This window comes from Callithrix jacchus, chromosome 18 (genome assembly GCF_049354715.1).
Source record: "Callithrix jacchus isolate 240 chromosome 18, calJac240_pri, whole genome shotgun sequence".
NCBI classification, from domain to species: domain Eukaryota; kingdom Metazoa; phylum Chordata; class Mammalia; order Primates; family Cebidae; genus Callithrix; species Callithrix jacchus.
In genome coordinates, this window is record NC_133519.1 from 28,160,580 (window position 1) to 28,176,979 (window position 16,400).

General features: G+C 39.8%; 1 protein-coding gene and 1 non-coding gene across 11 annotated transcripts in view; both read right to left on the reverse strand.

The window, feature by feature from the left end:
- Positions 1 to 2,056: 2,056 nt before the first annotated feature.
- On the reverse strand, positions 2,057 to 2,162 carry LOC118149318 (U6 spliceosomal RNA). Its single transcript, XR_004736707.1, has one exon. It is a non-coding gene; the product is annotated as a U6 spliceosomal RNA (small nuclear RNA).
- A 1,843-nt stretch (positions 2,163 to 4,005) lies between these two features.
- Positions 4,006 to 16,400, reverse strand: part of RABGAP1L (RAB GTPase activating protein 1 like) — a 737,216-nt gene continuing 724,821 nt past the window's right edge. For all 10 annotated transcript variants that reach the window (XM_078356264.1, XM_035280064.3, XM_035280065.3 and 7 more), the window contains 2 exons: positions 11,119 to 11,316; positions 4,006 to 9,825 (listed from right to left, as the gene is read on the reverse strand). In XM_078356264.1, coding sequence (XP_078212390.1) covers positions 9,673 to 9,825; positions 11,119 to 11,316 — 351 coding nt within the window. In that variant the 3' untranslated portion in view covers positions 4,006 to 9,672. The remainder of the gene's footprint in view (positions 9,826 to 11,118; positions 11,317 to 16,400) is intronic.

Genomic DNA, 16,400 nt, shown 5'->3' on the forward strand with positions numbered 1-16,400 from the left:
ACACATTTGCATCCAGGCTTCACACTAGAGGGGCTAGTTATTTAAAATCTCAGAGGCCTGTGTTTACTTATGTCAAAATGGGGACTGGAATACCTAGTAACATTGTTGGAAAATTAAATTCAGGATACTCACATAAAACCACATAGCAGAGTCCCTAAAAATAGTAAGCACTCTGTAAATACCAGCTCTGGCTTTGTTACTTGGCCACCTACACCCATGACCACATCTTAGGTCTTACCATGCCACAGAGCTGCCCATCTCCAAAATCCAAAGCTCTAACAGCCCATGTTCTGAAGGTAGTTTTCTGTTTTCTTCCAGCACCCCTACTCCGTAATTCCTACCATGCCTATTTTCAGCTTCATCAATGCTTTGTGACTCTGTGCAGTCCTTTGGTATTTCTATTCTTTTCTATTAGCCTAAAAAGCTAGATGTATGATCATTGATTTTACTATTCTTTTTTTTTTTTAATGCCATGAAGCTCATAAAGGAGTCTACTTTTGTCGCCAGGCTGGAGTGCAGTGGTGTGACCGCCTCTCGGGTTCAAGTGATTCTCCTGCCTCAGCCTCCCAAGGAGTTGGGATTACAGGCACACACCACCACACCCAGCTCATTTTTGTATATTTAGTAGAGACAGGGTTTCACCATGTTGGCCAGGATGGTCTTGATCTCGATCTCATGCCTCAGCCTCCTAAAGTGCTGGGATTACAGGCATGAGCCACCACGCCCAGCCACCATTCTTTTCTTAATACCTGGGCTACTTCCTTGGCCCTCTGTCATTCTATTACACCAGACTCCACATCTGTTTTCTGCTTTCCTTTCCCCTAAACAAGGCTGGTGATTATCCCCAGTCTCTCCTTTTTCTCTGTTTTGCTAGCATTTATAAACAGCTCGAATTTCCCATCCATGAGTCAACAAAACAAACTCCAGTTGGCATCTCTCTAGTTGCACCCCATAATTGTCCTTGCATGTACCATGTAGAAGCAGAACCAACTCCTTGCCCTGTTCCTATTCTGAGTAATTGGGTACATTGGCTTCCAAAGTCCGGAAAAACATAATGATGACACCACTACTCCACACACATCAGGGTTATTATATCCAGTTCTAGTTCACCATATAAATGAAACCTTGAGCCTGAGCCTTTCCTGTAAAATTAGACTTCCTAAAGACAATCGAACAAAAGAAAATATCTCCGACTTTTACAATGCTGATGTTTAAAAACATGATAGTGTGAGTATTGCTTTTCCCTGCCATAAACAAACTAATTCTAGAATCTAGAAACTTGGAGGTTATGTTGTTTTTTTCCTTTAAATACTTGTTGTAATTTCTATTTGGTAAGTTCTCCTAAAGCCTGGATTTCATTATAAACTTTCCTTGCAAGTAAACTTTTAAAAAGATTTTGCCCTGAGCCTTCCTTTGACAGTTGTCAAAATTTTGTTAAAGTATTATTACAAAAAAGGTGAAATCAAGACTCTCATGCAAATATAAATGGACATGTAACAAATACTTTATTCAACTCATTAGTTAATGAGAGTGTATTTGAATAGCCAGGTATTTATAGGCAATTTAACAATGGAACGTTAGTATAAGGTGACCAGGTTAGATACAATCTGGTTAATGTCTCACAAGGTAATAAACTATAACTTTTGGTATTACCTGTTCCACTGGAAAGTAGGGATTTGCATTCCTACTGGAAAAATGTCTACCAGTTAATGTGTAGATTCAGTTTGGGACCTTTAAATCAACAGTGAACAATGAGATGAATAAAGTACAATCTCCTAGTCCTTGGTTTGACATGGAAAGGGCATGCCGCTCACCTTTTTGCCTTGTTTCTAAAGTTTGGAATAATTTTCCTTTCAAAATGAAATGATTTCTTAGTTAGTTGTCTATTTCAGGTAGCCCTTCCGCTTCCCCCAGTTACAGTACATGTCAAGCTTACTCATGATTTCCCAACTGCCAAATTCAATGGATATTTTGAATTTTGAATTTTTTTGCTTTGACTCATACTGTTCCCTTGGGGCTTGTCAGCAGGTAAAGGAATGACCTTCTGGGGACTGTGCAAAATATGGACTGCTTTATGAATTTGTGTGTCATTCTTGTGCAGGGGACATGCCAATCTTCTCTGTAGATTATAATTTTAGTATATGTGCTGTTGAAGTGAGCACTTCTGAGTAATTTTGATTGTTTTAATGTAAAGTTTTGCATTGTTTAAAATACCAGCTGGGGGCCAGGCATGGTGGCTTATGCCTGTAATCCCAGCACTTTGGGAGGCCGAGGCAGGTAGATTGTTTGAGCTCAGGAGTTTGAGACCAGCCTGGCCACATGACAACAACTTGTCTCTATAAAAAGAATAGAAATATTAGCCAGGCATGGCGGTGCATGCCTGTAGTCACGGATACTTGGAAGGCTGAGGTGGGAGGCACTTGAGCTTGTGAGGTGGAGGTTGCAGTGAGCTGAGATCACGCCATTGCACTCCAGCCTGAGTGACAGAGCAAGACCGTCTCAGAAAACAAACACCACATGGCCAAATGAAAGATGTCTGAGGTCTGGATTTGGGCCAAAAGCTATAATCTTACAGCCTTTGATTATTTTTTTAAATACATGCTGAATTCTAAGAGGAGCTGACCAATCTCTTGAGCTTTCACTTGGGTTCCATAGATTCCCAGAACAAAATGCAAATGCAAGTGAGACATCATTGGAATTCTCTGCACACTATCTCCACTTTCGTAAGTACCTCTGGAGTTTGGTTTGAATTATATAATATCTCCTACCTTGCTACCTTGAAGGACCAACAGCAGGTACCTGACTCAGGATTAACCAATCGTCTTTTTTCAATAGTTTGTAATTGAAACAATTGAGATGGTAGTCTTCTGCTGGTAGTTTGAATACAGGATATGTAAACTTGGTAGCTGTGTACTTAGAAGCAGAGAAAGCTTGTTTTCAGAGAGAAGAATGAAGCAGGTAAGTGTTGTCTGGAAGGACAAGCAGCAGCATAGGTACAGGACCAGTTGCTTTGGGGGTCCTGATGGCATTCCAGCCCCTTATCCCACTGCCAGTTCAGGCCCAAGCGTTTAGCCTTTGGGACCTATGATACAGACACCCTATTTCCTTTTAATTAATTGCATCTTTTTTTTTGAAACGGAGTTTCGCTCTTGTTACCCAGGCTGGAGTGCAGTGGCACGATCTCGGCTCACTGCAACCTCCACCTCCTGGTTCAGGCAATTCTCCTGCCTCAGCCTCCTAAGTAGCTGGGATTACAGGCATGTGCCACCATTCCCAGCTAATTTTTTGTATTTTTAGTAGAGATGGGGTTTCACCATGTTGACCAGGATGGTCTCGATCTCTTGACCTCGTGATCCACCCACCTCGGCCTCCCAAAGTGCTGGGATTACAGGTGTGAGCCACCGCACCCAGCCTAATTAATTGAATCTTAAAATTACTATTATTAAGCTAGTTTTCTTTTTTTTTGAGATGGAGTTTCGCTCTTGTTACCCAGGCTGGAGTGCAATGGCATGATCTCAGCTCACTGCAACCTCCACCTCCTGGTTCAGGCAATTCTCCTGCCTCAGCCTCCTAAGTAGCTGGGATTACAGGCATGCGCCACCATGCCCAGCTAATTTTTTTTTGTATTTTTAGTAGAGATGGGGTTTCACCATGTTGACCAGAATGGTCTCGATCTCTTGACCTTGTGATCCACCCACCTCGGCCTCCCAAAGTGCTGGGATTACAGGCGTGAGCCACCGCGCCCAGCCTAATTAATTGCATCTTAAAATTACTATTATTAAGCTAGCTTTCAAGGGTTTCTGTTTCTTGCAAACAAGGTACCTCAGTAGAGAGGAAACTAAGGCTCTTTGTGGTCGTGCTGCACAGGATATCATTCTGCAGGGTACATACATGTGTTTTCTAAGTTGACTGGAGTCTAGTGTTAGGTGTAAGAAGTGTTAAATAAACATTGGGTTCAAATGAGTCAGAATAAAGTCAACTAAAAAAAGATTAAAAAGACATACATGGACTTCAGAACAAATGTTTATTACTGCTTAATGGGGCCAAAGGGGCAACACGAAGCATTGAAAACATCACTGGCTCACCAAAACAGTCACCTTGTTACCCTCTCGGTTGCATTTGTTTATTTCACAAGGCTTCATTCACACGTAAAAACAAGATACTAATCCAAGTTCATAACAATTATAAAAGTAAACATTTGTTGGGACAATGTACAATAAATTGCACTTTTTAGACGAGCATTACATTTACATTTATAGAGTGTACTATACATAATATATGGAATTATGGAAACATCTAATTGGTCATTATTTATAGAGGAAGAGGCTGATAACTAAGGTTTATTTTGTAGTTAATTAGTACTGTTCAGACTAATCAACTCCTTTATTCTAGAACCTGTTTTCAATTAGAGATGCCATGGACAAAATCATAGAATTCATAAAAATAGATAATTCAGAATCTCTGCTACCTCCTCAGCAAGGGAAAGGTAGGAGTTGGAAAGAAAGGAAGTGGGGCTGACTGAGAAACTTCATCCCTCATTTGAACTAAGGATTCATGCATTATGCAGAATACCAAAAATAGAGAAACTGATACAATAGCTTTTGGGACATCTTAGATCTGGGACCATCTCCAGCCTTATTCTTGTGCTTTCATGACACCAGAGTCTTTCAATGCATTTATATTCTCAATATTCATCCATATATTTTATCCCATATATAATATATAGTTATTAAAAGTTACAGTTTAATGGAAATGATTTTACATGTTAATTGTCAATGAAAAAAGGAAAATAACTTAAAATGTTCATTTTCTACTCGATTCTTTTTTCTTAAGCTTTTCAGAATACTAATGACAAATCAGAGATGGAGGTAGGAAGAGTGGGATATATTAATGAAATGTTTTTATAGCAGGCAGCATATTCAGGTAGAGATAAGCTTGACATATGTAGCCTTTTAGATGCAAACTGAGAAAGGAATGCCAGACAGCTGACTGTAGTCACTAAAATCTCCTATACATCCCCTTTTCTCATTACAGCTCAAGATCGGCATCTCCTACTGAGGTGCCGCCAAGGTTGAAGTCCTCATTTTGTTCACTTTTGAAAGATGAAGAATTTGCTAAGCTAAAGGACTTTGCCTGTATTAAATGGAAGCCACTATGAGAGAGGAAGAATGTGTTGGGACAGTTCTAGTTCAATGTGACTGTCAGCATGGTGACTAGAAAGAGTTTTACATCTGGTAGTAGGAAACAGGCTACAAAGCTGTGGTCTGGCCTTCTGGCTTTGATCATCATTTCTTTGATCAACCAAATACACATTTGAGATTTCCTGAAATGTGTATTTGGTTGTATGGTACCCAGGTAAACAAAAGAAGCAGAGATATATAGAGAGAGTATCTTATATAGAGTATATATACTTATATAGAGTATATATAAGATACTCTCTATATAAAATTCCTCCAATTAAACACACATACAAACCTAACAGTGTTCAAGTCATACTACAGAATTTCTTCACTCTTCACTTGTAATTGGAGCAAAAGAGTCAGTATTTGGGAGTTTGTTTTTTCTTTTAAATTGAGACAGAGTCTCGCTGTGTCATCAGGCTGGAGTGCAGTGGCATGCTCTTGCCTCACTGCAACCTCCGCCTCCTGGGATCAAGTGATTCTCCTGCCTCAGCCTCCCGAGTAGCTGGGATTACAGGCTTGCACCACCAAGCCCAGCTAATTTTTGTATATTTAGTAGAGACAGGGTATCACCATGTTGGCCAGGATGGTCTCAATCTCTTGACCTTGTGATCCGCCTGCTCAACTCCCAAAGTGCTGGGATTACAGGCATGAGCCACTGTGCCTGGCCATTTTGGAATGTTTTTAAGGGCAAGTTATATAATATAATCACCTTGCTTATCAAGTAAAAGTGTTCTTTCCCAGAAGATAAAACAAAACTAAGGCATTTACTTTTTAAAAAGTTTTTTTTTTAATTCCCTTTGGGGTCCCCAAATCAGACAACCACCTAAGTGTTTGATGTCAAGGTTGGTTGAAGAGTTGGTAGACTAATTTTAGCAAAAGTAAAAGAAGGTTCAAGCCCTTACATTAGTTACACATGTGATTCTCCTTCTGGGTGACTGACTGACTCCTTTAAGGATCTAACTGTATCGCCTCTGCCCAAATCTGTATTCTTTTCTCTTGTTTCTCACTTCAGTTAGGAAATAAAGCAACTAGTTATTAACTGGAAAACATTTTAAGAAAATGGAGCAGGGGTTGGAAAAAAATAGATATTAATACACCTTAGGAAAACAAAGAAACAAGATACATACTACTAAATATCCCTACATCTGTACAAAGGTTGCTTTTCTACTTTACCAGGGACATTTCAGAAAGCCAATGAAGAAGAAAGTACGAATTTAGCAGCTGGGAGAGGGGCAGGAGAAGACACTGGTTGAGTGGCATTCTTATTAGTGTTCCTGATAGGCACTCATAAATAAACAGAACATTAAGTAACTGAGAATTTCTTTGCATTAAATTATGTGTAACTAAATATAACCAAATTGTGACATGGCTCAGGATGTGGGAAGCTAGCAAACATATGCACCGCAAAATCCAGCTTGGTTTCTTTCAGAGTTAAAGAATGTGTTGAGATTCTCAAGATATAAAACTTGATGAAGTGCATCACCAAGTTGAATTTCATTCATTTAATGATTTTTACAGAATTTCATGAAAATTGAAATGATCAGTTCTCAGATATTACAAATATTAGATTTCCAGAGGAATGTTTTATACAGAGTGCATCCTAGGAAAGGAGAGAAAATACTAGAATCTTTTGAAACTTTCCTGGATATTTGGCTGGTTAATCTCTTCTAAATGAAATTCAAGAGAAGAGATGCAATTCTCAAAATATATCTCAAAATAAGTGAAATTTAAACTAGCAGTTACTTCATGCTGGAATGCATGAGTTTTCAAACAGTAGACAGTGAAGGACATTTTGTTTGGAATATTGCTATTATAACATCGTATGAACAATCATATCACATACCAAATTCTGAATTTTTTTGTTTCTAGTCTTTACTATTGCTACTAACTCAAAGGCATTGCAGTGAGGGAGAGTTTAGGCTTATGGTACCATCAGGGATACCCATATGGGGCTGGAGAATAAAAAAAAAAACTATGTATTGCCCTCAAAATCTTTTGAAAGAGCTACAAGAAAACTCAAAAGATGGACTTATCAAAAACTTGACATGTATGCACCTGGTGATTTTTCTTTTTTGAGACAGAGTTTGCTCTTGTCGCCGGCTGGAGTGCAATGACGCGATCTTGGCTCACTGCAACCTCTGCCTCTTGGGTTCGAGCGATTCTTCTGCCTCAGCCTCCTGAGTAGCTGGGATTACTGGCACCTGTTACCACGCCTGGCAATTTTTGTATTTTTAGTAGAGACAGGGTTTCACCATGTTGGCCAGCTGGTCTTGAACACCTGATCTGCCCACCTCAGTCTCCCAAAGTGCTGGGATTATGGACATGAGCCATCGTGCCTGGCCAGAGGGGATTCTTCTCTTAAAAGGAAAGGGACTATGAAGTTGAACAAGGTCTCCAGATCAGGGATTGACCTAGAGCCATTATCTTTCTCCCTCACCTACTATTCTTTAAAGAAAATTATGCTTTAGGCATTCTGTGGAATGTACTTATTTTCCTAAGTTGAAACAAGCTCTGTACAGAACTATGAAATTCACAACACAAAAGAGCATCTTTAATTTAGCTGGCAATTTGATAAGGCAACTGCACAGAACTTCTTGGAATTAGAGCATAAAGTACCAATAAAGCTAACAGCCTATGATTTACAAAAACAAGTGCGAAGATAGCATTTTCTAGCTATTATATTTTACAAAAAAAAAAAAGTTAGCTTATCTAGACCACCATGTAGAGAATATTAAAGTCAACATAGACACTTGGAATGCTGGGTTATGTTCCTTTTTGGTAAGAAGAAAATAAATTTTGTAATGAAAGATGTCAGAACAACAAAAATTCATGTAAGGAGTATTATCTGATGAGTAAAACAGATGAACAATCACATCCATTTTATGGACTGTAGATGATATAAATGCAGATAAAGGGGATTTCACATTTTAGAACATAAAAGACCACTTTAGAGGAAAAGATCCACTGGGAGCAACTTGGTCCATCCTCCTTGGGTGGAGATGCTCTTATTTGATTCTTACTTCTAAGAGTGTGTTACTTTTAATTGCAACATATGGCACACATGAGAATCATTCTGGCACTACAGAGTTTAAGATCCTTTGCGAATAATATGTTCAACAATGAGAGCAATGATGAATATCAACAAATGTTATTGTACATACCTAATAGCAGTTTGGTTGACGTGAAAGGATCAGAGGCCTCCAAAATAGCTTATAAAATAAAAATAGTTTTGCTCTTATCAATTTCCTGAAAGGACTAATTTTATAGGCATGTTAAATGTAATTGATAAAATATTTCCACTAATTTTTAAACAGTAACTTTACCTTTCCATGAGATAAGTATTTCTCTAAAGGTTTTATATTCAATCAAAAATGTTACAAATGCATTTGTATCTCTTAATCTATGGGTACGAAAGACACACTTTCAGGGAACTACAGAAATCAGAAAAAGTTGCCCAACATTAAACTAAGATGCTGTGAGGCTGACCTCTATTTCCTGTTTCAGTACTATGTCCTTTAACAAAGTTGCAGTGGGTTAGTGTTTCCTTAGCAAGTATATATCAACATTAAATGAAATACTCTGTCCCTGGTTCTGTATTCCACTATATTCAGCACAATGGCTGATCCTGGGCCTTATTAGGCGTCTCTGGTGAAGCCTGCCTAAGTGTATAAATTGTACTATCCACCTTTAACCTTAAAATTGCCAGAAGTCCCATCTGTGTCTATACTTAGGCATACTTAGGAACTTGTAAGTCCCACGTGGAGTTCTTAACAGGATCTGTTAGAATACCACAGCCCAAATGATTCTAACCTACGCTTATTAAAATCTCAGTTCCATTTACCTAGTGTGTATTCTGAATAGCCCATCTATTCCTGGCACTTCATTTCCAGATGTACCAAACAGAAAATGAAAGTCAACCAATGATCATCACTGATTGGTTCTTTCCTTTGGAGAGGATTATGACTCCCCTGGGAATCAGGCTCAGGAGGAAACCTGAGAGTGGTCATGCCTGGCCCCACAGTGTGCTTTATCTGAATAAATCCTGAAAAGTTAAGAGGTTTAGGTTTCAATTTTTTTTCCTGTGACAAAGATCTTCCTATCACTTCAACCTTGGAATAACAAGATGTCTCCATTTTATGTAAGATAAAAATAATTATGAATTAATTAATTGAGTTCTAAATAAAAAAGCATTTAGTTCTGAATTACTTATTTCCAACTAAACATCAGGCATACAAAATAATGTGTCATACTATGATGGATCTGAACATGGCCTTCCATGAAGAAGCTGGTAAATAGGTATTCAACATAGAACAGGTCAGTTTAAATAACATCCCTTTGAAAAGTGTCATACAACAAAGAGTGAGAGCTACTGAAAGATTCTGGCTTGTTTTCTGGCCTCCTTGACTTTCCTTCAAAGGGACACAAGGAAGAATCCTCCCAGGTTTCCACTGCTTGATCATTGTGCTCTTGTGCTTGGGTAAGGCTGGAACTATGTGCTCTCCTTGGGTGGCTGGGTGACTGGTGGTGGCTGCAATGGCTGGGTGCCCGTGGCCGTTTTGATAGAGTTCAGGGTTTTGCTAAACCAAGAGTTTTTTGCAGCTTGGATTTCATTCATAAGGGCCCCTCTCTGATGTTCAAGTTCCTAATTAAAGCAAGAAAATCATCTGAGTTAAATAAATGTTTTCTCTCTGCCAAATAAATAAATAATAGCGCACAGCTTTTTGGGGTCCCAAGGTATGTGCTGCCAGTTTTCCTCCCACAAAACCCAGGAGAGATTTAATTGGCTTCTTAATACAAAGATAAAGTTGAGAGTTAAAAGATTTATCAAAAAGCTAGAATCTGTGCTTTCTCTCAACAGTGAAAGAAAACCTCATTTTATTCTTTTTTCCCCTGCAAGTTAGGTCCAAATTTAGGTTTAGGTTGCAACCCAAGATAACAGGTTTAAAAGACACAAATAGGCTGGGCGCGGTGGCTCACGCCTGTAATCCCAGCACTCTGGGAGGTCGAGGTGGTTGGATCACGAGGTCAAGAGATTGAGACCATCCTGGTCAATATGGTGAAACCCCGACTCTATTAAAAATACAAAAATTAGCTGGGTTTGTTGGTGTGCGCCTGTAGTCCCAGCTACTTGGAAGGCTGAGGCAAGAGAATTGCTTGAGCCCAGGAAGCAGAGGTTGCAGTGAGCCAAGACTGCACCACTGCACTCCAGCCTGGGCAACAGAGTGAGACTCTGTCAAAAAAAAAAAAACCCCCACAAATAAATGTAAACATATGGATGAATTTTTACTGATAGTATAAGCATAATGAATTCTAGTTCAAAAGAAGTAGGCTTTGCCCTAAGAATGTCCAAGGTCAGAGCAGACAGAAGGTGAAGCTGGCTGATGTGGTGGAAGTTGGCGACATGGCAACCATGCCGCTGGTAGGGATCACTGGGAAAATGAAGAAGTGTCCATCAGAAGCCAGGACTATTTCTAATTATATTATGCTCCAATATGGAGAAAGATAATGGGGAAAGGGGTTTGACAAAATGAGCTAAAGAAAGAAGTTCCAAAGAAAAGAACGGGTATCAGCCGATGCGTGACTCTCAGGGTACGGACAGCGAGTGGGTTTGACTTCTCATTTTCAGGATCAGCTACTAAAGTGACCAAAAGGGTGTAGGCAAAAAATCTCAGGGTAAAAAAAAACAAAAAGCATATGCTTAATTAAGTTCTCATAAGATAGATTTTAGTTATTAAAATTTCATTTAAAATTATATATTTGTTTATATCAGTGTTAAGAATACATAATATAAAATGTGATTACGCAGGACACATTAGTAGACAGAAAATGTATAAATCACACAATTCTGACCTAGACAGGTGTGTTCTGAAGTACTAGAGTATCCTGGACCATTACTGTTTATTCTTTCTTCTTGTTCTTTTATCAAATTACCAACCTGAATTTTACACTTGGCCTCCACCAACTGCAGCTTGGTTTGTGCAAGTTCCAGTTCCATCTCTCTCAGCTGCTTCTTAAGTGAGTCCTTCTCATCATCCGTTTCAATTCCTTGGTCCTCTCTGCTGGCAGCTGCTAGTTTTAAAGCGCCCTCCTTGCTGAAAATGTCACTGCAGTGTTTGCATGCCATCATCTTACCCTAAAGTATGCACAAGAGATAACCAACATCAAGCTGCATTTCATAGGCTGAATCACTTTCTGAATCAATATATGACTTTTTAGATGCTGCTTATTGTCATCAAATGCGGGCCCATTTCTGAAGGTTAATTAATTTTCTTGTGCTGCAATCAAAATCACTGCGGTCAGCCCAAACCCAACGATCCAAGACAGGTGCTCCTTTTTCCTAAAGTATATCTAGAAATACCCTAGAAATGGAAAGTACTGTAGCATCTCTTTGAAATCTGTTCTAGAAAATTTATGTTATCATGACTCTAACTAGATGCCAAGCCCCACACCAAATGCGCTACTTGTAGTATTTCACTTAATCCTAGAGCAACTGTACGAGTAAGCACTATCATCACCCCATGTCGTAAAGAAAGAAACTCGGAGTTTAAGTAACTTGCCTATTGTAGACTGAGGAAGGGCAACATGACTAACCTAAATCTATTCTTGCAACAAAGTACATATCCTGTTGTTGAGGTTTAAGTAAAGAGGTCCTACTGTTTAAAGGAATGCAAGTAACTCTACCACATGCCTCGATTGCCAACTGGGCACACAGCACTGAACAACCGCAACTCTGTTCCAGATAACAGTGCTGTTGTGTTCTTAAAACACCTTCAAAAATAATTCATTATGGAAGCCCTCTTGGGGTTGGAAAAATAATAATAATTCATTAGGGATAAAATAAAATAAAAAATGATTCAGCAGAGACAAAAGATATTACACACTATTTCTACTTTGGTGTCCTACTGAGACAAGCTCAATGTGTCCCTGCCCATCCTCCTCTCTTCACATACACGGACAGCAACTCTCCACCACACTTTTGCCACATTCCTAATGGCAAGTCTCCACCATTTGGACCTGAAGACTCTAGGCCATCTTTTCATTAGCTCCTCTTTCATCCCATGTCCAGCTTTTATCCCATTAATTTCTTCCTCTGGCGTCTCCGAGCTCTTCCCGGTCCAGGCTTGCATCCCTAAGGGTCGCCTTCTCAGTACTCACTGGCTTCCTTCTCATCACATCCATAATCTAGTCTTGATATTCCTGTTCATTAATATTCATTAGACATGTAAAAACAAAACCTGTCACTCTCTTACTTAAGAACCTCTGAGAATAATTAGGCCAGTATAGGCATATTGTAAATATTTTTTGTGTATTTACCGTTGACTAAATATTTGTTGACTAAAAATGTTAAAGAAATAGCTTTTGATCTGAGTCTTAAAAGTGTACAAAGCTGGCTAAGTAACTTTATTAGGTTTATAACCAAATGAGAGGGAGGGAGGATGGCATTTCAGTAAGGAGCCCACACCTGTGCAGAGACATAGCACCTTCAGGTAACTTCAAAGAATGCCAAATGGCTTAAGCAGAAAGTAAGTGATACAGAAACGAGTAAGATGAGAGATCCCTGTGCCAGGTCATAAAGGTCTTGAAATACCATGCTGCCAAATTCTGATTTTATCCTACTAAACACGTATTCATTTACTCTACAAAGCCCTGTGCTACATGTCAAAGACAGAAGAGTAAGTTTGAAGAGCTGCAGTCCGGCAGACCTGCTAAAATGTGGTGGGCACTGCTCATTCTCACCCAGAATCCACTTCCCCTTCAGTAACAGACCCTGACTTTATCTGAGCTGACAGTGTGTCTAGATAAAAGGTGACACTTCGTAAATTCCCTCAAAGCTGCTACGTAAGCAGAAGCGTAGAGGGGAGCTTCTCAGAAGGCTGCTTAGAAAGAGCTCATCCAGGGGAATGAGGCCTTTATATCTTGCATCTCCTTTTGGACTAAAATTCTGCCATACAGTGTGGGTGTGATGGTGGGAGCTGTAGCTGAAAGGATTGGTTTTAGGTGACCCTTAGGATAGAAGTCCACATGAAGATGGGGGTCACTAATGACTGATTAGCTTGGGTGACTAATGGCATTAAGGATCAACCTTTCTAGTCCTAGACTGCTTTTATGTAAAATAATCAATACCTTTTATGTTTAAGCCAATGTTATTTTAGGTTTCCTATATGTGGCCAATCTAATTCTAAATTGATACACAGAGTAAGAGTCAAATATCACTTTATATTTGGGAACATTCATTCTGATTATAGTGTAAAGAATGAACTGCAGGGTGATCATGACAAAAGAAGATTATTACAGGAAACTGGAAAAACCAAACGCTATCACACCCAATGAGACAGGAAGAAGCACTAGAGAAAGGGGAGGCAGTACAGTCTCACAGCTAATGTTACTGACTTTAGAGTCTGACTTCCTGGCTTTAAATTCTGGTTCTACTAGCTGTGTAACCTCGATCAAATGAATTCACTGTTTTCAGCCTCATCATCATTTAAAAAAGAAGATATAGTGTCTTTTTTTTTTTTTAGTTTTGTACCAGGGTCTCACTGTCACCCAAGCTGGAGTGCAGAGGCACACTCACAGCTCACTGCAGCTTCAGCCTCCTGGGCTCAAGTGATCCTCCCACCTCAGCTTTCTGAGAAGCTGGGACTACAGGTGCATGCTACCACATCCAGCTAATTTTTGTAGAGCTAGGGTTTCACCAAGTTGCCCAGGCTGGTCAAATCCTGGACTCAAGTGATCCACCCACCTAAGCCTGGGCAGAGGTGGGTGTTGGAATGACAGGCACGAGCCTAGTTCTTCTTCATTCTGGCTAAGAAAAGTTTACGTTCCTCTTCCTGAATGTCATGACCTTTCATTAGGTAGTCTTACCTAACCTACTTTGCCAATATTTTCGTCTGTTCCTTAATATATATTCTAATCACATCAGTCTCTGTAATGAGACACTGAAATACTCATTCCTATGTCTGGGTCTTCATTCACATTATTTCTCCTACACTGTTCTTTCTAAACACTTCTAATTTCTGTCTATCCTGCGTTAGTCCAACCTTCTCCATAAAGCCTTTTTGGGTCTGTAGTTCTCATGATGTTGCTTTCTCTACTACTCTGATTGTCAGTGTGATCCATTTTAGCACTTTTATTTTTTATTTTTTGAGATGGAGTCTCACTCTGCTGCACAGGCTGGAGTGCAGTGGTGTGATCTCAGCTCACTGCAACCTCCACCTCCGGGGTTCAAGTGATTCTTGTGCATCAGCCTCTACAGTAGCTGGGATTACAGAAATGAACCACTACGCCTGGCTAATTTTTGTTATTTTTAGTAGAGAGGGGTTTTCACCATGTTGGCCAGGCTGGTCTCAAACTCCTGACCTAGGTGATCTGCCCACCTGAGCCTGCCAAAGTGCTGGGATTACAGGCATGAGCCCAGCCCAATTTAGCTCCCTTGAACTGCTTCCTAACTTCTTCATTTGCATGTGTACGTAACTTGTCCTACAGGAATTTTTTTTTTTTTTGAGACAGACTTTCACTCTGTCACCCAGGCTGGAGTGCAATGGTGTGATCTTGGCTCACTGCAACCTCTGCCTCCCGGGTCAAGCAATTCTCCTGCCTCAGCCTCCTGAGTAGCTGGGACTACAGGCATGCACCACCATGCCTGGCTAATTTTTGTATTTTTAGTAGAAATGGGGTTTCACCATGTTGGCCAGGACGGTCTCAAACTCCTGATCTCGTCATCTGCCAGCTTCAGCCTCCCTAAGTGCTAAGATTACAGGTGTGAACCACCAAGCCCGGCTTTTTTTTTTTTTTTTTTTTTCCAGATGGAGTTTCACTCTTGTTGCACAGGCCAGAGTGCAATGGCGCGATCTTGGCTCGCTGCAACTTCTGCCTCCCGGTTCAGGCAATTATCCTACCTCAGCCTCCTGAGTAGCTGGGATTATAGGCATGCACCATCATGCCCAGCTAATGTTTTCCTACAGGAAAATTTTAAGCTCCCTTTGATGAGTAATTTCTATAACAAAATGGCAGTCTAATAGCTATGCACATCGTACATGCTCAATAAACTTCTGAGTAATCAATATAAATTCTCATTTTGTTATTTCCATAAAGATTTTAGCTCAGCATTGAGAACACATGGACACAGAACAGGGGAACAACACTCACTAGGGTCTGTTGTGGGGTGGGGACTGAGGGCAGGAAACTTAAAAAACAGGGCAACAGGTGCAGCAAACCACCATGGCATGCGTATACCTATGAAACAAACCTGCACGTTCTGCACATGTATCCACCCCCAACTTTTTTTAGAAGAAGAAATAAAAAATTTTTCAGTTCAGGATAGTTAACCCTTTAATTCCATGACAGCTCATCAACTGAATCTTGGTCAGTATGCCTATAATGTACAAACAGTGATAAATGCTAACTAGAAAGAAGTGCAAAGATGGACCAGAAAGGGATGATACAAACACAAAATTTTAGCACATCAGAGAGGGAGACCACCAACCCTATACTCAATACATCCCTGATTAATACTCTGTAATGTGAGTAAGAAGAAAATGCTTTGAATACAAAGTCTTGTATGTCAGGTACTAATCTAAGCACTTTATATACACTATGTACTTTGTATTCATTATCTTATTTAACATTCAGAATGATTATATGAGGCAGATCAAGTTATCTCTATTTATTTTTTACCCCTGAGATGGAGTCTCTCTTTGTCACCCAGGTTGGAGTGCAGTGGTGTGATCTTGGCTCACTGCAACCTCCACCTTTTGCTTCAGCCTCCAGAGTAGCTGGGACTACAGGCATGTGCCACCACACCTGGCTAATTTTCTTGCGTTTTTAGTAGAGACAGGGTTTTATCATGTTAGCCAAGATGGTCTCGATCTCCTGACCTTGTGATCTGCCCACCTCACCCTCCCAAAGTGCTGGGATTACAGGTGTGAGCCACCGCGATGGGCCGTTATCTCTATTTTATAGAAAACAAAATGAAGCCTAGAAAGGTTAAATCACTTTTCAAGATTGTCAAATTATATGTTAAATTCCTTAATACATATTTATTTACAGGTATGAAACCTGAATGCATTCAAATAAGATGATGTCAGGTTTCTGTAACACTGGTCCCAGGAGTTGATTGTGCCCACATTGCCTCTTAAGAGTACCAATCCATTGGTTTACTGTTGTTTCTATGGAATAAGTAATCTTTTTTTTTTACATTTTTGTAAATCTCTTTACTGT